We start from the raw sequence: 21,721 nt of genomic DNA on the forward strand, positions 1-21,721 counted from the left end.
ACAGCATTTCCCCTGCTAACCGCTCCCTGAGAAGGCTGCTTGATGGAGGTGCTTCTGGACAGAGAGGCTTCACCTCATTGGCGTTCTCAGGGGAGAGCCTGTACACCTAATTCCCCACACAGCTCATCTTTTTTTTCCTTTCTCGGAGTTTTATGAAAAAGTTCAGTGCACTTTCCTCCCCGTTGGCTGGCCCTGGAGGCAACAGCCAAAGGCTTGCCGTTGCATTGATTATTAGATACAGCCAAGCCATTAACCCGGGCAGGCTGAAAGGGCTCTCCGCTGGGAGCCTGACTCTGACACAGGCCGTCAGGATCAATACATCTTTCTCCATTAGGTGCATTTCCTCTGACGGAAATGGGTCTGCCCATTACAGTTGATGCTTATTGACAGGCCTCTCTCCTGCCCTCTCAACCCCCCTGGGGGAAGGCCCACAGGGGTGTTCGCAGAGATTCTGGGGATGAGCTTGCTTGTTTAGTAGAGCTACCTCTGTTCTTAGCAAGTAGCTGGACTCCCTTGTGTGAATGTGATTTTAAAAAAATGAACGTTTTCATTGTGTAGGAAAGAGAGACCAGGTACAGAGGGACAGGGTCGGTTTGAGAATGGTGAGCTCACAAGGTTGGACTCATGGACAAACTTTCTGAGCACAGACGCCATTGGGCAGCCAGGAAATGTCCTCATAATGTCTGGAAGAATGATTCCCTCGAAAGTCAAGGAAAGGGCAGAGGGATGGCAAGAACCCTGTAGTCAAGGGGTCACCATCACTTAGGGTGGCTGGGGGCGGGGACCTCAAAATACCTTAAAGACATCATTCCTTTCTCTGTCAGTCTTCCTGTGGGCTTGTTCATCACACACACACACACACACACACACACACACACACACACACACACACCATTTGAAAACATTAAAAGGAAAACACCAAACTGGGAAATGTCTCTTTGGGGAAAGTACACTAGAAAAGCAGTTCTGGTTGCTGATGCTTTCCTTCGCAAAAGAAATAATGCGGCTGGCCCCTGAGCTTACCCTGGTGGCCTTACTAACCCCCACTGCTGCCCATTCTTGGTGTGCCCAGCTCTTAGCTGATCATCAAATCCTTTGACCTCTGACCCACACCTGAAGAAAACGCTGAATCTTTATCGTTCTTCCTGTAGCTGGTAGGAGAACAGATGTCTCAGTTGATGGGCCATGATGATGAGAGACCCTGAGCCTGTGAGGTCAGGGGCTATAAGGTCAGGGCTTGCATGAAAGGTGGTTGTCCTGGGAGCGTCCTGGGTCTGGCTGCTGACGTGCCTGCAGTCATCTTGGCTGTGTGTTTCTTGTCTGTCTTCCCATCCCCACTTCCATGTGCTCTGCCCAACCTGGGGACCATCCCGAGACACTAGAAGAGAGGGAAGTACATGCTGATTGTGGTTTGGGGTGGGGGGATTGAGCCTTCATTAAGAGTGAGATCCAAAAGACATGACTATGAAGCAAAAGCAGTCAATTCTCATGAGGGGGATGGGGCAGAGAGGAAGGAGGAAGAGACAGAGGGGGACAGATGGGGAGGGAGAGACACAGAGAAAGACACACAGAGAAACAGACAGACAGCGAATGAATAGTTTTAGGGTACTTCTCTCTTTTAGATAAGCCGGTTTTTCTTTTGCTTTATGTTTGGGGTCAGAAAAGCCTTTTTAAAAAAGATTTATTTGTTTAATTTTTTTTATACGTATGGATGTTTTTACCTGTGTTATATATGTGCACCATGTATGTGCCTGATCCCCATGGAAGCCAGAAGGCGGCATTGGGTCCCCTGGAACTGGAATTGCAGATGAGCCACCTTGTGGGTTCCGAGACCTCTGGACCCAGGTCCTCTGCAAGAGCAACAAGCGCTCTAAACTGCTGGGCCATCTCTCCAGCCCCGTACTGTCTTTGTGGTGCCCCTTGTTCCTTCAGAGGGGGATTGGCTGTGCTCACAGTTCTGACAGGGAGGATGGAAAGCCTCAGCTGATGGGGTAAGGTAAATGCTCGGCTTCGGCCCAGAGAAACTGACTCTGAAGTTCCCTGTGTCTCCACCCTCTCTGTGGCCGAGCTCCATGGAGCCTGGAATCCCCAGCTGGAGTCTGGAGAAGGTCGAAACAGGCTTTGGCTGCACACGTTCTTCATCACTTCTCCCTGGGTCTACATAGAAAACAGAACTAGTGACCCACCAGCCAGGACCCTTCCCCAGGCTGGGCCTCGGGTCACCCATACCAATGAGTGGGGGGCTCCTGCTTTGACCCGAAGGTGCCAGCTCAGCCAAGTCCTTTGGGTGGTGACAGAAAAGGAAAGGTTGCCAGGCAACTTGTGTAGACTCTGCAAGCCCAGACCTCAGCTCAGCAGGTGTCGATCACGTACCTTAATCTGCAAAGCCAAAAACTTAAGACACCCTAAAATTCCAACTCTCTTAAGCTTCGACATGATACTCAAAATCGGAACATTTTGGATTTCAAATGTTTTGATTAGGTGTGCTCCATCTGTTATGGGACCTTTAATCCCAGCACTCGGGAGGAAGAGTCGGGCAGATCTTTGAGTTCCAGGACAGCCAGGGCTCCATGGTGAGACTCTGTTTCAAAGGAAGCGGGGTGGGGGTGGGGTGGGGGTGGGGTATTTGGTAATCCAGTAGACCAGAAAAGATGATAGGAGAGAGCCCAGAAAGGCCATATTAGCTCCGCACAACCTTTCACCTCCTTTTATCTTCATGAGGAAATGACAGATGACAAGTGATAACTGGCCATCTACTAGTCTGCACCCAGAAAAAGCCAGAGATGAGGGAAGTTTCCCAACTCAGGGCTGCTAGTTTCAATGATTAACAATGGGGATGCATGCTCGGCTGGGCGGTGGCCATTCCTAGCAAGCAGAGCCATGAACACAGAAGTCACCCAGCCATGTCAGTACAAATAACCATCCCCAGACCCCCAAAAAAACACCTCTGAAATCGGGCAGTCTGCAGCAAGTGATGCTTCACCCTGTTTTTTGGAAGAGTGGCGATTTTGTTCTTGTGGTGAGCTGTAGCTCACAAGAGGAAGTTTAACAGACCTAAGAGTGGCTGTTGATTAACTGACCACTTTGGCAACCCCTGCCTGATCGAGATCATTCCTTTGCAGTCAGCTGAACAGCTATAGTTTCCACCATAGACCTCACCTCTAAGGTCCAGATCACACGTGACTCTCCCCACTGGGAGTTCCACATCTCTAAGTCCTGGCTCTGTCTACCAGGCTGCCCTTGGGTAAGGATCCTGGTGTTAATACACCGATCTGGACATCTCTTGGCTTGTGTGTGTGTGTGTGTGTGTGTGTGTGTGTGTGTGTGTGTGTATGTGTGTGTGTGTGTACATACATATAGGTGTGTGTTTGTAGGTATACAGAATATGTGTACATACACATGAAGAGGAGAGGTCAACCTCATGTATCATTCCTAAGAAGCCATCCACCTTGTTTTTTTGAGTCGGTGCCTCTGATTGGCCTGGAACTCAACTGAGTAGGCTAGGCTGGCTGGCCAGGGAATCCCAAGGATTCAGCTGTCTGTGTTCCATAGCTCTGCGATGATAAAAGCAGCGCCCTGGCTGGCCTTTTGGGGGGTTGTTTGTTTTGGTGGTTTTTTTGTTTGTTTGTCTTTTGGGTTTTTTTTTTTTTTTTTTTTTTCGAGACAGGGTTTCTCTGTGTAGCTTTGCGCCTTTCCTGGATCTCACTCTGTAGACCAGGATGGCCTCGAACTCACAGAGATCCGCCTGGCTCTGCCTCCCGAGTGCCGGGATTAAAGGCGTGCGCCGCCGCCCCCGCCCCGCCGCCGCCGCCCCGCCGCCGCCGCCACCACCCGGCCTATTTGTTTGTTTTTAAACATGGATTCTGGGACTCTACTTTGGGCCTCCACAGTCATGCTGCAAGTACCAGCTACACTATCGCCCAAACTCCTCACTTAACCACTTACAGTGCGGCCCAGCTCAGCTGTCATCGTTTGTCACCACCTCAGACATCATCTGCTCAGCACATACAGCAGCAGAGACTCCGTCTGATGTACGAAGGTTCCTGTCTTGAACCTCCAATGTGGCTGGTGAGCTTTGGGATAGCGATGGCCATTTCACTGAGCTGGAGAAGCTTTCTGTCTTCTACAGCTGGAGGGACAGACAGCCTGTAGTTTGTCGGGAAGTTGTAACATCGACTCAGTGCCCGATATTCAAAGTCTTTCCCACTTCCCCATCTTACTTTTCTACCAGAGAGAGAAATAGATGGAAGGTCACCTCTTGTTCTCTGCTCTCAAGGTGGCTGCCAACCTCAGGCACAATGCTGAGCTGGCCTGGGTCATGCACAGCCCACAGCTCCTGAAAGCCTCTGACATGTCTACCTAAAAGCCACCTACAAAATAAAAAGGTCCCATTGGGCTGGAAATGTGGCTGTGTTTTCTTGTACTCACAGAGCCCTGGATTCCAGACCCAGTACCACACAAATGGATTCCCAGCACCGTGTGGTAGCTCACAGCCATCTATAACTACAGTTCCTGGGCATCCAATTCCCTCTTTTGGCCTCCGTGGTCACCAGGCACATACATGGTGCACCTATATGCATGCAGGCAAAAAAAAATTATACACACATATACATAAAACCTGCATGATGGTACATCCTCAAATCTCACCATGAGGAAGGATAGGCCAAGAGGATCAGAAGTTCAGAGTCATCCTTGGCTACACAGTTGATTTTAGGCCAGCCTGGGCTAAGTGAGATCTGGTCTCCAAAATAGCCATTGTTTTGCGCAGATAATGCTCTGAGAGTATCTCTCCATTGTCCCTTACAGCACCAGTGACTTCATTGTATGTCTGGACTCTCCCACTGAGAAACAGAACTGACTCCACATGGACTATGTCTGCCCAGAATCAGACTGTTAAACTGATTTTGAGCTAAGAGTCATCTGGTTAATTGGGTCATGTTTTAATTCAGTTAAATGTGTTAGGTGTGGAAAAAAAATTAACAATTGCTATCCTGCAGGTTGAGTTTTTTTTTTTTACATCTTAGAATTCATATTAAATATTTCTAAAGTGCAAGGTTGTCTTGACGACATGGAGAAGAGATATATTAATTTAATTCTGGTTATATAGGGCGTTTTATCCACCTGGAGGATTCTGTTCTTGGTCTTGTGTCTTCTCTTCCCTTCATAAATAGGTCTTTTGAACACAGACAACTGGAGCACAAAGAATGGGGTGGGGGTGGGGCGGGGGCTGAGGCTGGTGTTTCTGTCTGCGAGCTCCTCAGAGTGGACTGCAGTCCAGTGGGGAAAAGCATCTCTAAGCCCCAGATCTGAACTGCAAAAGGCTCCAAAATCTACACCTCTCTGAGTACCCATGATGCTTTGTGTTTTCAACCATTTTGCATTTCAGGTCTTCAGATTTATGATGCTCAGCTGTTAGTCCATGCAAACACCGTCAAAGCCAAAATGCTACAAAATCGGAAACCCTTCTGGCCCACTGGCATTTTGGATAAGGGTGACTCAGTCTGCAGTTGGGAAGTTCAGGGAATCTGTTTTATATCTACAGAATCAAGGTTTCACTCTTTTGAGGAAATATATATACTCCATGTATTTCCTATTGGTTTTTACTACAGGTGTCGGGTAGCTGAGTCATAAAGCCAGACCTCTGAAGGGCTAAGAAGGATAGCTTACCACAGCGGACCTCAGTTCCGGGCTAACCTGTCCCCTGTGTTGGGGGTGTGTTCAGTGTTTATTAACCTTGATTGTCACTCAGTTAATAGCAGAAGTTCAGATCTCAGTTGTAACTCAGAAGGTATGTCTAGGTCATAGACAGACAGACGGAAGCCACAGTCAAGCTCAAAAGCAAAGTTTCAGGTACTAGATATCTAACAAGACACACAGCCTCTCTGTTCATGACCCCTGGTCTGGCTGTCAGCCTAGAATAAGCCCTGAACTCCTGGTACATCATCCCTGCTGTCACAGATCTGTGCTGTGTTCTCCCTCAGGGCTGTCTCCACTGGAGCCTCAGCACTCAGGGTCCTGCCATAGCAAGACAGCTTTGCTCGGCACCCCCAACACCCTTTCCAGAGCCCACACCTTTGGACATCCTGCTGCTCTGTTTTCGAGGCCTCTACAGAGCTCAGACTGCCGTTGGGGCATTGATGGAAATGGCATCTGTTAAACACTGCACGATGCTCTGGCCTCTGCTGCTGTCATTTCCTGGTTGTTCTTCGTTTGGTCCTCGCTCTTTCTTAGAGCAATTGGGAGAACTCCAGCTTCACGAAGATGAAGTGTGGAGGGATGTGGTACAGCTGATGCTCAGAGTGTGACTGCCTTGAGCTTTAGCTTGTGTGGTGTTCAGTGAATGGAGACCATTGCTGTTTCCTTAAAGCACGTTAAAACCACATCTCTGAGTTTAATTCAATATCCTAGGATAGCGTGCCTGCGTGTGGTGGATCCATGGTGTAATGCCACCTACCTTTGCTTTCCTAGGAGTGGAGAGAATCGCCTTCCAGAGGCCTTTCCAGTTTCTTTCCAGTGCCCTATGGCTGATAGCTTGACCCAGACAGTATCACTGGACTCAAACAAGGGGAAACGTGTGGAAGACTCAGAGGTAGCCTGGGTCTCTCAGGTACTTTAATGAATAGAGTGTATGGAGATACGGAGGGCTTGTACTGAGTTGAGAAAGGAGTGGTTAGCGTTCCGCCAGCTGCTGATCTCTGAGCCTGGGAAACAGTTGGGGAAGTCTTCGAAACATAATCTCATTGAGGGGGTATAAATCCCTCCACAAATGGGGGGTAGTGGGCAGAAACAAAGCAAAGGAAGGAGGCCCATCCATCCTTGGTTGGACTCCTGAGGACCCTAAGCCCAGGACTCCCCACTGTGGAGGTAGACACACACACACCCTTTTTTGTTTTTGTTTGTTTTTGTTTTTGTTTTTCGAGACAGGGTTTCTCTGTGTAGTTTTGGTGCTTGTCCTGGCTCTTGCTCTGTTGACCAGGCTGGCCTCAAACTCACAGAGAGCTTCCTGGCTCTGCCTCCCTGGGCACAGTGCCCACCTCAGGCACAGCCCTTCATGCTCCCCTCTGAGAAACCATTTGGGGGTCGCCTTCTTTTGTTTGTTTTTATTTATTTATTTTATTTATTTATTTATTTATTTTGCATGTCTCTTGTTATGTGGACCCTCTCCCAGCAAAGCCACGGCTTTCTTCCTCTGTACATCAGTAACTGTTCAGAACCTGAACAAGCAGAAGGGTCTGAGCCCACAACGAGACTCCACAGAACTAGGGTAGCAACTCAGGGGGCCCCCACAAAGGGCAAGAAAATAGAGATTCCAGTCAAGTTCCAGTGATGATGCCGCTTGAGCTTGCAGCCTACGTAGCACTCAAGAGTTGGAGAAGATTGCTGCTTCGCTCAAAACATTGAAAGTCTCTCGTGGTTTCTTTTTAAGATTAGCATGGTGCCTTCGAAGAGGTTCTCAACCTGTGGGTCGAATATCAGATATCCTGTATCGTAAATATTTGCATCACAATTCATAACGGTAGCAGAATTACAGTTATGAAGTAGCACAAAATAATTTTGTGGTTGGAGGAGGGTCACCACAACATGAGGACCTGTCTTAAAGAGGCACCGCATTAGGAAGGATGAGAACCACGGTCCTAGAGTAACGTGGAGTGTCGTCTGAGAGGGAATTGAGAGCAGAGTAATCTCTCAGTATGTGGAAATGACAGCAGCCTGGATCAGCCGAGGAAACCAGAGGTCATGCATGGTCCCTGAAAGATGCCCACCAATCAGAAAGCAGCACCGCGGACCTGTGCCTTGGCTTTTCCTTTTCATTTGATTCCCTGCAGTGGTCCAGGCAGGGCATGATGGGGACAGCGGAAAGCAGGAAAGAGGGAAGGGGGTGGGAGAAAGAGAAGGGCTGAGGTGAGGAAGGAAGGGGGAAGAAGAAGGGAGAGACGCTGTGGCAGGCAAACCAGTGAGGAAGGCACTTTGTGAACCTCCTTCTAGAGCACGACCCTGGGGCATGACCTCCACATCCAGAGATCGGAAGATCCTGGGAGCAGCGGGAGGACTTCCCGCAGAGCAGACCATAGGTAGTTGAGGGTGGCGCTGCTAGCTCCTCCCAGTGGCCTGTGTGGCTTGCCCCTTGCTTTTTCTGCCACCTGTGCTGGTCTCCTTCCTTAGTAGTCAGGAGACGCGGTGGTGCTCTTTTTCATAGTCAACTACAAATGAATGCTAGCTGTCCGTTAGGACCCGGATGTTTCACGGGACAGAATGGCAGGAGCTCACAGTTTGTCCCACTTACTGGTCTCCTGGTGAGGCCATCCTGCCGAGGACTGCTGCAGTGCCCCGCTGAGGGAGGGAGAGAGGGAGGGAGGGACTGGACTCCCACACTCCAGGCTGAAGGGGCGGCTCTCTGTCTGCTGAGATCTCTGGCAGACTCAGAAGTCAGCCCTCTGCCAGCCTCTGAGTTGCTCCGAGGGGAGCAGATGCCTGGCTGTACTCGGCACACTCCCACTTGCCCTTGGCGCTGGCCCCAGGGGGTGGGCCGTGGGGGTGGCACTCTATGGCAACTCGCTCTTCAGCTGAGCAGAGCGGCAAGTCTTCTGCCGCTGTTCCGTGCCTGTCTGTTCTGTGGGTAGAGAGTTCTGGGAACAGGCTCAATCCGAATTGTGAGCAGCTTGCTTTGGGCCGCCAGGCTCCGTTAGGAATGGGGTTTTCCCTTCCTAGGGAATTTCACTCCTCGCTTGCAGACGTATAAATACTTTCTAGAAACCTTTAGAAATACATTTAAGGACCAGGACGTAAAGATGTTCAGCACAAAGCCTGACAACTTGAGTTTAATCCCTTACAGAAGGAGAGAACCATCTCCTGCAAGTTGTTTTCTGATCTCACCACCATTCCCCAAAAAATCCAGGGAGAGGAGGGAGCTGGAGAGATGTCTCAGCGGTTAAAAGCACTTGCTGTCCTTCCCAAGGACTGGTTTGTTTCCCAGCACCCACATGCTGGCTCACAACCATCCATAACTCCAGTTCTATGGGATCCAGTGCCATCTTCCAACCTCCGCAGGTACCAGGCGTGAACATAGTACATATACATGCATGCAGACAAAACATACACATAAAATAAAATAACCCCCCCCCAAAAAAAGTTAAAAGAGTGTTTAAGATGTATTTCTTCTTGTTCAAGATAGTTCTTTCTCGAGGCCCAAGGGCCCTTTGTGCTGTAGCCAACCCAGCTTACCCTCACTAGAGAGGGTGTGTTCCACGTGATGCCTTTCTACAAAATGAAAACCTTCCGTCTCGCCTCTCCAGAAAGAACTGTTTGGGTTTCCTTAACCTTTATCGCAGACTTATCACGTTCAAGCCTTTCATTATCGCTCTCCATTCTTTCCCTTTGAACCTTCTCCAAAACATGTCTTTTAAGTTAGGGAGACCATAACTTAATTAGATCTCTCATTTCCAGAGGATTCTCGTGGCTCCTCCAAAGAAATAAATTAAATTTCAGTCAGATATATTTCATTGGGGGAAGGGTGCAAGAAAAAGAAATTGGATGCTTTGTATAAATAGCGCATTGTCTGGGCTGAAAATGGGTTTTCCTTATTCCAATTGTTTTGGGAACAATGGGTCCTTTTGGGGACATTTAATCCTTTTGAGTTTCTAGTCTCCAGCTCCCCACAACTGGTGGGCTTTTGTGTATATGTGGCTTCTCTACCTAAAAAACGGGAAGCAGGGGTCTCTGCCTGGGGAGTCCCTTTCAGAGGTGTGTGTGGTAGTGAGGGTGAGCGTGTTCCATGCTTCCAGCCTTTTGACCAGCTCCTTTCCAGGGTCTGCCTCTTTTCTCTGGGACTTCCTTCACCTTAGTGAGTAGGCTCGTTTTTCACAGTGCTGGTCCAGGTAGCTGACCACAGGGGAGCGAGCATGCTGGGAGCAAAGCCAGACCTGACTTAGCTCTCAGCTGGTAACAGAACCCGGGTCCCGGCTCTGCAGTGCCTCAGCCAGGCTGCTTTGAAAAGCGGATTTCTCCACTTCTCTCACTGGAGCCTTCCTTGGGAGACTGAAGGAACGGGGTTCACAAAGGATGTCTGAGGTCCCTCCCGACCTGAGCCGGAGACTCTCACAGTACTCACTGTTTGCTGAGTGGTCCATGCTGGGGTCACGAGAAAAAGGAAGACTAGGTGCCGCCGGCAGGCAGGAAGAGGATACTTGGAAAGAGTGACAGTCAATTTGGACTCCTCCCCTCCCCTTCTCCCAAGGACCCCAAGTCAGTGGAATGGAAGGGAGACAAACATGAACACTTTCTGGTGACCTGTTTTGAAAATGATCACTTACCGGCCCCCTGTGACGGGTCAGCACTGCCCAAGGCTCCATGTGCTATCCGTCTTTTCATTCCATGACAGAGTAGAGGCACTCGGTGTCTCCTTCCACCACGGCCACCACTCCCTTCCCCAGGGGTCAGCATCCTCCGGTTCACATGACCCTCTTTGGTGAGGCATTCGACTCTGTGTCTTGGCAAGGTTCTCAGGTTTTCCTTCATTACTACTACTACTACTACAACTACTACTACTACAGCTATTACTACTACTACTACTATTACTACTACTATAACTATTACTACTACTACTACTACTACTATTGAGAGAAGGTCTTACCATGTAGCTCTGGCTGGCCTGGAATTCCCTATGAAGACCAAGCTGACCTCTGCTCTCTCAATGCTGGATCAAAGGTGTGCACCACCATACCCAGCTCCCCCATTGCTCCTGCCCCCAGTGCAATCAGATAGTTAGCTTACAGTTCCTTCCTTCCTTCCTCCCTCCCTCCTTCCTCCCTCCCTCCCTCCTTCCTCCCTCCCTCCCTCCTTCCTTCCTCCCTCCCTCCTTCCTCCCTCCCTCCCTCCTTCCTTCCTCCCTCCCTCCCTCCCTCTCTTCCTTCCTCCTTCCTCCTTCTCTCCTTCTTTCCTCCCTCCCTCTCTCCCTCCTTCCTCCCTCCCTCCCCTCCCTCCCTCCTCCCTCCTTCCTTCTTTCTTTCCTTTCCTCCTTCTCTCCCTCCTTCCTTCCTTCCTTCCTTCCTTCCTTCCTTCCTTCCTTCCTTCCACGTGGACAGGGACCATGTGAATCTTGTTCCCAGCACCCAGAACGTGCTGATGAAGCAGTTGGCAGTGAGTAGCACCTTGTCCGCATGTGTGTGTGAACACATGGAAGCATGGGTCAGCAGCAAAGCTGGATACGAACCCAGATCTCTGTGGCTCTGTCAGCCCTGGCCCTGCAGGGCTCCTCGAAAGCTTGTGTGCAGGGCCTCACCGCTGTGAGTCTCCTGTAGATTCTGGCCCACCGTCAGGAGGGCTGTGAGCAGTCTCTCCAGGAGCAACTGATGGCACACCCTGTCTCTATCTTATCCAGTAATACTGGTCCCCAAGATGTCTGTAAAATAATGGGAGATGCTGGATCCACCTGGGTGGTTGGGGCCTGAAAAAGGAGGAAGTGAGTTTATCCAAATGCCCTTGTAGACATTTAGCTCCGCATCTTCGTATCCATCAGCTCCGCCTCCCCAACCATTCCATCAAGGGTTGTAAGAAGCTGCTCTGTAGGGGGATCTAGGTCATTGGAAATGAGTGGGTGAAATTCAGGGAGGAGAAGTACAGACATGACAACTTTTAGGGAAGTGAAAATAAAACCCCAGTGTGGAAACAAACTGAAAATAGACTATATGGGATGTCAGGCTGCATGCAAATCCAGTGCTAATTACATGGAAATTAATGATGAGTCCCCCAGTTCCATCTGCCTTCCCGTGACCCTCGGGGAGCCCCTGCTGCAGGCCTTTCCTGCGCCATATAGCAGTGCAGGGAACGCAAACTCTGATGTCGGCCCCCTGCCCACTCCACCCCGGTGAGAGAAGCTGAGAGGAAGGCTAAAAATACTAACAATAGATATTTGATTTCTTTTTGCAGACAAAAAGCTCTGGCATCCACAGGAGGAAGAAGCGTTCAAGCAGCATGTGACTGGTTGGTATGAAATAAATAAATTGAGAAAATAGCATGTAATTAACTCTGGGTGTCTGTGAGGAGTGCGGGTGTGCAGCAGTCTTTCTAATGGACCCTTCCAGGAGGGGATGAGGCAAATGTGACAGGCCCATTTATCAAGTCGACTGCCTCCTCTGCCCGGGCCCCAGGGTATGTGTATCTCCTTGGATCTATTTAAAGGCTTTCAAAATCTTCCCAGATAGAGGCTCACATTATCTGAGCCCTGCCAGTCAAGCCACTTCAAGATTGGCTGTGCGTGTGTGGATGCCAGACTGGCCAGTTTAGGAAACCGTCCCACTTACTCATTTGCCAGGATGTCATTCCTAAGAGAAGGCCACAGGCCACCTTCCTGGGGCTTCCTTTTACTTTGGAGGTACAGGAGCTCCAGCGTAGACGCAGCTGAAGGACGGGGCATGTGCAAGGAAACTTACGCCGCCTTGGGGAAAGGATTTGGAGTTAACCCAAGGATGCTTCCTGGAGAGCAGCTTTGGGGGTTTTTTTTAGGGAGTTGTGGGATGAGGAGGCAATACCACTCTCTGGAGAACAGAAGTCTCTCTCCATCTGAGAGTTGGTTGCGAGTGTGAGCTTTAAAGGGTGGATTTTTGCAGCACAAATGGAAGCCCTTCTCCGTGTGGTCCTGGGGTGGGAAGCATGGAGACGGATGGGCCTGCCTCTTCTCTTCCTCCTTGTCCACTGTTCTCCATTGAGCCTTTCTTGGTTCTCTTCTCTCGCACAGGTTGTTCTCCCATGTCGGTGACCCCTTCCTGGATGACCCCCTGCCTCGGGAGTATGTCCTCTACCTCCGCCCAACCGGCCCGTTGGCCCAGAAGCTGTCTGACTTCTGGCAGCAGTCCAAGCAGATCTGTGGGAAGAACAAGGCCCACAACATCTTCCCCCACATCACCCTCTGCCAGTTCTTCATGGTGAGCGACACGGCAGTCCCTGTCTCCCCAGCCCCTCCACTGTCCGGACAGTCCCCGGGATCCTGAAATGAAGATAGGAGAAGGCTAAGGAAGTGTTCGGGCGCTCCCAGCACTGGGGGACCTCCCAGGAGTCAGTGTGGTTGTGGTCCACAGCAAGTGCCTCACCCCAGTCCCACACTCCTGACATCTGCTGAGGCCCGGAGTATCTGGGTTTAGTGCATCAGGGCAACCACGCACTTCTACAACCTGAAGGACAAGCCTGACCCTTTGTGGGTGGCACTCTGGCCTGGCACCTGAACAGCCACTGACGTCGCTTCATACATGCTCACTGTCTGCTCTCTCCACTCTCAGGAAAGGAGTCACAGTGCGTGCGTGCGTGCGTGCTTGTGTGTGTGTGTGTGTGTGTGTGTGTGTGTGTGTGTTCCAGAGATCCACCTCAGGTGTCATTTCTCAGAAGCCATCCATCCACCTTATAGTTAGTCTGGAACTCATGAAGGAGCCCAGGCTGGCTGGCTAGTAAGTTCTAGAGATTCTCCCGTCTCTGCCTCCCTGGTGCTGGGATGACAGACAAGCTCATGCTACCACACCTAGCTTTTTTATGTGATTCTGGCAACTGAATTCTGCTCCCTCATGCTTACATGGCATGTACTCCAAACGAGCTGTTTTCCTCTATTTTTATTATTTTTTGAGACAATCTCATGTAGCTCAGCTTCAAGCTTGCTTACATCACCAAGCATGACCGAAACTCCTGATCTTTGAACTCCTGATCCTCCTGCCTCAGCCTCCCAAGTGACATCATGCCTGGGGCCGCTCTCAGGGCCAGGAGGGGAAGAAACAGAGAGCGTGGGGAACAAGATTATTGGGTTCCAGACAAGAAAAGCCACTCCACCTACATGGACAGCACCATGAGGTCTTACTAGAGTTTTCTAGAGACTGAAAACCCCCACCAGCCACAGTTCCTCATCCACACTCCAGCTATGTAAGGGAAAGCTGGTGTAGGGCTAAATCAATCCTCCATACTTTAAAGTTTGAAGTACCTGTCATCTACCTCCGCTCTCACGGGGATGGAGTTGACCTACCCACATGTGTTCTGCATGAAACAGGATGGTAGCCTTTTCAAACAATTTTCAAAACATAGTTTGCTTTGTTCCCCCCCCCCCAACATAGCCTCTCTTCACGTGTGTCTCAGGTAGTGTTCCTAACACCTTGTCTCTAGCAACTCACTCTGCAAATTAAATCAATTTTCACTTCCTCTTAGTCATGCCGGGATCTTGCAGAAAAGCATTCAGAGGTTTAGAGACTCTCATTCTTCCTCCCAACCCTCCAAAGAGGGTAGGTGGATGACATCACCGCTCCCCGGACCTAATCCTCCCTCCTCCCCAGATCAGGGGAGAGGAGGTGGAGACATAAGTTGTCTAAGGAGCAGCTCAAAGAGCACTGGGGGCTGAGTTTCTGTTTCTTTGTTTACTGCAACCCCCCAACACACACACACACACACACACACACACACACACGCACACGCACACACACGCACACACACACACACTCCTCCTCTTCCTCTGAATCTCTGGCATCTTTATCTACCTCTGCCTTTTTCCCTTGAAAAAGAGTCTCTTGCTGAACCGGAACCTCGCTCTTTAGGGGTAGGCAGGCTGGCTAACGAGCGACCAGACTCCAGCCATCTCAGCTTTCCTGTGCCTGACTTTTTATGTGGGTCCTGGGGATTCAAACTCAGGACCCCAGATTTGCAGGGCAGGCACTCTTTCACACTGAGTTGTCTCCCTAGCCTGCCTATTTTTCAGGGTCAGGGGTCAGGGTCTCAGGTCTCCTAGGCTAACCTAGAACTAACTCAGTATAGCTGAGGATGACCCTAAACTCTTAATCTTCCCACCTTCACTTCCTGGGTGCTGGGTTTTCAGATGTGACCTCCACACACCCAGCTTGTTCGCACCCCCATCCAATTCTATGTGGTGTTGGAGATGGAATGCTGGGGTTCCCCAATGCCAGACAAGCATTCTACCGACTAAGCTGCGCCCTCTGCTCCAACCCCTAGGTTTTTCTATTTTACATTGTATTCTGTGTTTATAGGTGTTTGGCCTCCATGTACGTCTGTGCACTGCTTTCATGCCTGGTGCCCACAGAGGCCAGAGTAGGGTGTTGGTTCCCCGGGAACTGGAGTTACGGACAGTTGTGTGGGTGCTGGAAACTGAACATAGGTCCTCTGCAAGAGCAACAAGTACTCTTAACCTGTGGGCCATCTCTCCAGGCCCAAGAACTTTTGGTTTAATTGGCAGATTATGGTATATAGCGTGACTGTTTGCTATATGTTTACATTATAGAATGTGGATTAAGTCATTGTTTGTTTGTGGTGAGAGCTTGACCGGCTACTGCCTTCCTCTTCTTGTTTTTCTTCGGGTCGGTGGATTGAGCTCAGGGTCTCTTGCATACTAGCAAAGAACTCGTAACACTGCACCCCATTCCCAACCCTAAAGTCTACCTGCCAGCAGTTTTCAAGTACACATCGCATTGTTTCTAGGTATTGTTGCCATGCCTCTATTTACTCCTTTAAAAATGGTGCTTCTTTTAACCAACATCTCAACCCTACCCCGGCTTTCACTTTCTGCTTAACCAATCAGAGGACATTCTGGCAAGGTTCCCAGGAGCCACAAGAGAGCAAGGGGGGCGGGGGTGGGAAGAGATGTCAGGATGCATCCCCTGGTTTCATTTGCCCACTGGAGAATCAGTGTCTGGATAATTGAGAGCCTGCAGCTCTTTCCTCCCTCGTGGACAGGAGGGCTGGTTAAGTAATTGCGTGATCAGCCTCAGCTCTCTGGGGACAGACAGACAGAGTGCTCAGTGCCGAGAGGGGCGGCAGGCCTCTCTCTCTCTCTCTCTCTCTCTCTCTCTCTCTCTCTCTCTCTCTCTCTCTCTCTCCCTCTCTCTCTCTCTCTCCTGGGCTGTAATGAAGCCTGCTTGTTTTCCATCCCCAGTGCGAGGACAGCAAGGTGGATGCCCTGGGGGAAGCCCTGCAGACTACCGTCAGTCGCTGGAAATGTAAGTTCTCAGCCCCTCTGCCCCTGGAGCTCTACACCTCCTCCAACTTCATCGGGCTCTTCGTCAAGGAAGACAGCGCAGAGGTCCTCAAGAAGTTCGCCGCTGACTTTGCCGCAGAGGCTGCATCCAAAACAGGTGAACGTGAACCCACGGCTGTCTGGGCAGTCCTGGATCCCAAGATCAGAGGTCAGAAGGGCAGGGGTGGGAATCGTTAGGTAACGATCAACCTACAAAGAGGAAAGGACTTATTTTGGGTCACAATCCCACGGTTTTCAGCCAGTGGTGGTTGGCGCCATTGCATAGGCCTGTGGTGAGGCAGAACATCATGGCGTGAGGGCACAGAAGAACAAACCTGCTCCCCCTCAAGGAGGCCAGGAAGCAGGCAAGAGTGAGCACAAGGGATTGGGGTCCGAATGTCCCCTCCTAAGGCACATCCCAAATAACCTAAATTCTTCCCATAGGCTCCACCTCTTAAAGTTTCCACATCCTCGAGGCCTATAGTAAGTACCCCAGGGTGGTGGCCAAGCCTTCCACCTATGACATATGGGGACTTTTCAGATCAAATGGTAACTTCTGCGGAGGAGAGGGCTGGACACAGGAGGTAGAGGATCATGTGGAAATGGACCCCTGTGGCCGAGGACACCCCACGTCCCTTGTGAAATGTTGCACCTCTTTCTGTCCTGCTGACCAACTGAAGAGCTTGCCCATGACTTGTTCCATGAGTCCCAGGCACTTCACTGTACCCACTGAACTATAAATGTAGCCCTTTGTAGTGGCTCCACCTCCTCCAGTCGGGTTCTAAGAGAGCATCCTTTCATCCTGTAAGCTCCCCATCCGTGCATGCTTTTATCTGGGTCTGGCTGTTCATTCCATAGTGCAGGCCAGAGCGGAGTGGAACCACTTTGTAGTAATTCATGAAAATATTCATCAGGTTGAACAGTGTTGGTTCAGTGGGTTGTTCTATTGTACAGTTTATTTTGAGATAGGGTCTCCTGGGGCCCGAGCTGTCCTCAAACTTGATATATAGCTAAGGCTGGGCCATGCATATCTAATCCTCCTGTGTCTGGCTCCTGAGTGCTGGAAATCTAGCTGTGTACCTCCACATCTGGTTTGACCTGGTCCTGGGGGTAGAATCCAGGGTCTCATGCACACTCCCTCAGTTGAGGTGAGCTACCTCCCTAGCCCCTGAATCCAAGTGCTAGTGAAAAGCTGGGGGACACCCACAGCTCCCCAGTCACACATGGAGATGGAAAGACCTGATCCAAGCCACAGAACTTACTCCTTTGTCTTCTGACCTCCATCGGTACCTTAGTGGCTGTCGGTCCTCGCCGCTGTTTATATTGCTTGTGTGGCGTTTCGTCTGAGAAGCCCCCACATAGAGCTAGGGTGCTAGGAAGAGTATAATCAGAAGCAACCACAGAGCAGCAAGGTCACAGTGCATGTGACCCTGTAAAGTCCTTAAGACACTCCCTGTGGTTTGGGATCCCCTTCTGAGAACCCCTTTCTCCCAGGGACCAGCCATGGGTTTATGAGATTCAACAGAGAGATGAAACATTTCAAAGAGATAGAATAACAAAGAGAAAATCACCCCTCTTCTGATCCATTGTCCTTAAGGACTTTTTTTTTTAATCCCTCTGGCTATTGTCAGTCCACCAAATCACTACAGGAACTAACAAAAGCCCCATATCCTTTACAAATCAGAAGAGCAGGACTGTGGCCGATTCTTAAGGCGCTTATGGAATAAGAGACAGTCAAAGGACTTGTTTTCTATGTGGGAATGAGAGACTGGTAGCCCCTCTCCAAGAATCGACTGTCAAGAACTTGGTTTCACGGCTCTGACCCCGTGGTGCCCCCTGGTGGTGATCTGCAGAACTGCATGGCCCTGACAGCTGGTCTAGCTTTGTGGAAAGTAGGTCATTATGTCTTTGCCCTAGAACTCATGCGGGTGTAGTCGAGAATTACTGGTTCACCCAGATTCTTCCAGCAAGAACATTTAGTGTCGTTCTTCATTCTGGGCGGCTCAAGAAGACTCACCCATGTGCATGTATTTCATCAGCAAGTACCGAAGACCCAGAGTGTGGAGTGGAAACATACAAACACCTGCCTCGTGGACTCACTCCACAGAAACACCCTTTGGTGTAACGGGGAAAGGGCCCAAACCCAAAAGAACAGCTTCCTGTTCTATAGTCCCTTAATTCCTTCTTACTCCTTACTTTTTTCTTGTTGCGTTTTCTTCATTGTTCTCACTTGGGAACCAGACACCTCTTCCTCGTGTGACATACAAAGAGGGGATAAAACTCGCCCCTCACATTGGTAGATCTGTTCTGCTTTATTTTTAGCATTTTAGAATAATGGTATGCGTACTTCAGACGACCCCAGCCCAGAGCAGTGTCACCCCGAGGGGACATTTGCCAATGTGGGGAGTGCTTTGGGGTTGCTGTGACATTGAGGATGCTCCTGGCATCCGGTGGGTAGAAGCTGGGGATGCTGCGACACTGTGTAATGAAAGAACAGCTCCCTACAGATAACTGTTTGCATCAGTGTTGTTGGGGCAGCCTACTGTATACTCTGTGTGTCTCCTCTGCCCCCTCATTCTCCACCACACTCCCAGAATCTAGGAAATTCGGGCCCAGATGAAGACAGTTTAGCTCCGGCAGTCACACCGTTAGAAACCCGCTGTGTGTTTCCACATCAGTCATGTCGGCCCTTTAGGACTCTTGTTTTTCTTCATCTGAATGGTGGGGCTGGTGATGAGCCCTGGACCTGTCAGGAGGAGCCAGCCAAAAAAGATTACCCGGAGTCCCTCCACAGCTCCTGAAGAAACGCCATCTGTCCGGTGTCTTTTTATCTCTGGAACAGCAGGTTGATTCCGGAGCTGGGGTCCACCCCTTTAGTTCGCTGCTGCCCCTCCCAGAGACTCCCTTCTTTGTTATTTGGGGAACAGAACATTTCAGGGCACATTTCTGTCTTTTCCATTATTGTGATTTCTTCATCCTAACCCCCGAACACTGCCTTCCTTTTTCCAGAAGTGCACGTGGAACCTCACAAGAAACAGCTGCATGTGACCCTGGCGTACCATTTCCAGGCCAGCCACCTACCCACTCTAGAGAAACTCGCCCAGAACATCGATGTCAAGCTAGGGTGCGACTGGGTGGCCACCATATTCTCTCGGGATATTCGATTTGCTAACCACGAGGTAACGTTTTCCTGGAGCCCTGCATATTCCCAGGCACAGGGATGCCATCAGAACAAGGAGCACTTGCTGCTGGCGACACAGGGCGATGGGGACCAAAGGGACATGACAGTGGACACAGGGTGATGGGGACCTAAGGGGAGCAAGTGAGCACTTCACCAAGAGTCAGTGGGCTCCAGATTTTATTGAGGTTCTGGGGACTCCCTGAGAGAGGCTTAGCATGTGTGACAGGGGTCATCTAGATAACATCCCCATGTTCTGTCTGCCCTGTCAGCCTTATCGGACGGACATAAGAATACAGTGGAGGATAGACAGAAAATAAATTGGTGAAAAGTTAGTATTATATTTATGTAAACGTTTGATGTTGAAAAAGACGTTATCCTGACCTTAGGTGAGTTGAACAGATAAATACAAAAATAAACCGAAATCTTAAACCTACAAAGGCAAAACCCATAGGTATTTAAGGATATGGTGATGTCTGGAGCATGCGAGGTACTGTTGGGCATGCAGAATTTTTAAAAATTTCAGGGCCAGTGAGATGTTTCAGCCAGTGAGGACACTTGCTAGCAAGCCTGACACCCTGAGTTTGATTCCTGGAACCAACACAGTAGGAGTAGAGGAAGAGAGTCTTTCTGGCTCCCCTTTGACCTTCAGTGCGCACGCGCGCACACACACACTGACTACGTTTATAAGAAGAGTTTCAAGTCCAGCAAGGGAGAGGGGACAGACAAATGTAAAAAGAAAACTCACCTGGTCCCTTGTGAGAGGTTGCTGACGCCACAGTGGAAGGTGTGAGTGAGAATGACTGAATCCTACTATAGACAAATAAGTCTAGCATCCTTCTTTGGATGTAATCAACGTTGCTTTCCAGTCAATCACGTGCCTCTCAGAAGGGGAATGTTCATCTTTTTTTTTTTTTTTTCATCTTTAAGGAGACTCAGAGGTCTGCACTGAAGCAGTAATACAGTACAGCTGAGGACCAGAGAGGGAGCAGAGCCTAGGTCTTCTGATCAACAAAGGGTGTGTGTGTGTGTGTGGGGGGGTGATCCATCTAAAGGAAGGCCACGCACAGCAGTCCTAAGTGTCTGCTGGTCCCTGTTCTGTCATGGTTCCAGCTATCAGAAGCTATTATTTCATGAGTCGGGCTCGGGAGATGGCCCAGTGGGTAGGAGCACTCGCTGTGTAGACATGGAGCCCTGAGCTCGGATCCCCACATTCATGCAAAGGCTGGACCTGACCCATGTGCCTGTGAGCTCAGCATTGAGAGGCAGACAGAGGAATCCTGGGAGCCAGCATACGTGAAATGGTGAGCTGCAGGATGAGTGAGAGACCCTGTCTCAAGGGAATAAGAGGGGAGCAATAGAAGAAGACACCCAGCCTCTTTCTCTGGACTCCACATGTGTACACACAGAGGTATGAGCACACAGGGGTGTACACACCTGTGCACACACACTTGTACATATACTACATACACAATGTAAACACACAACAATCTTTATATAACTTCCATTACAGTGTATTAGTAGAACTTCTCTATTTTATTATTGATTATTCAATCTATGTCTTCAATCTATAAGTTAAATTTGACCATAGCTATAAATAGAATACATAGGAATATATATATATATATATATATATATATATATATATATATATATATATAGAGAGAGAGAGAGAGAGAGAGAGAGAATATGCTTACACGACACAGAGAGAATGTGTTTGGTTCTATCTGCAATTTTAGGCCCACCACCTGGGTTTTGGGATGAACCCCATGGTTAGTGAAGAACTGCTGTAGTTAGATGAAAATTTTTCTTAATTGCATTTATTAAGCAATAGTTGCATGTTTCCCAATTTTTAATAACAAAGTCTTTGTTGTTTTTTTTTTAGCATACATTACCTTTTGGCAGTTCTTTCATACTTTCTTAACATGAAAAAATACAGAACAGAAACAAACAGGACCTCTTGCTGCACCCAGGAACCTGATTGTTTGGGAAGCATTAAGAGCCAGCCTATGAACCGTAGCTTTGGGATGAGGTGTGGTGCTTTGGGAGTGTCGAGGGCAGGCTTGGCTTCCTGATGAGAATATCCTTCAGGCCTTGGAGGTTGCTTTCTCCTGAGACAGACTATGAAGACTAAATCTGATATTAAGAACTTTAGCGTCTCCTAGAATCACCTAGAATGAGCCCTAAAGGATACTAGAGGGAGGTGTGGCTGGTCGGACTTCTTTTTCCAGAATAGAAGGTCAGGGGGTGATTGTGCACGGCCTTGGAGAAGTCACCTTTGTCGGAGGAGAAGGTGGCTGTGGAATTTTACAGGCAGGGCTTGTCTCCTAATGAACATTGCCCTCCAGTTAACTCCAAGGGTGACTCCTTTCTTCATGACCCACATTCTGCTCAGTCTGTGCGCAGGAAAGAGGCTGCAAATGCCCACATGAATTACTTTCTAAAAATAACTTAGCCCCCTTTATCTCCTATTTGTGAAAGCTCAATTATTTCGCTTTCTTCTGATAAGGCACCCACTTCCCCTCTTTGTTCCCTCCGGGGTCTTCTGGTCT

At 49.5% G+C, this 21,721-nt stretch overlaps 1 protein-coding gene across 2 annotated transcripts in view; it reads left to right on the forward strand.

Annotated features, from left to right (window-relative positions):
• The window catches only part of Ubash3b (ubiquitin associated and SH3 domain containing B), a 150,103-nt gene that overhangs the window by 97,681 nt on the left and 30,701 nt on the right, over positions 1 to 21,721 (forward strand). The window contains exons 2-5 of one of the 2 annotated variants that reach the window (XM_028866302.2): positions 11,926 to 11,979; positions 12,734 to 12,920; positions 15,911 to 16,109; positions 19,001 to 19,170. In XM_028866302.2, the coding sequence (XP_028722135.1) occupies positions 11,926 to 11,979; positions 12,734 to 12,920; positions 15,911 to 16,109; positions 19,001 to 19,170 (610 nt within the window). Of the gene's footprint in view, positions 1 to 11,925; positions 11,984 to 12,733; positions 12,921 to 15,910; positions 16,110 to 19,000; positions 19,171 to 21,721 lie in introns of those variants that run through there. The other variant, XM_028866303.2, reaches the window with a different exon arrangement.

This window comes from Peromyscus leucopus, chromosome 7 (genome assembly GCF_004664715.2).
Source record: "Peromyscus leucopus breed LL Stock chromosome 7, UCI_PerLeu_2.1, whole genome shotgun sequence".
In the NCBI taxonomy this organism is placed as follows: domain Eukaryota; kingdom Metazoa; phylum Chordata; class Mammalia; order Rodentia; family Cricetidae; genus Peromyscus; species Peromyscus leucopus.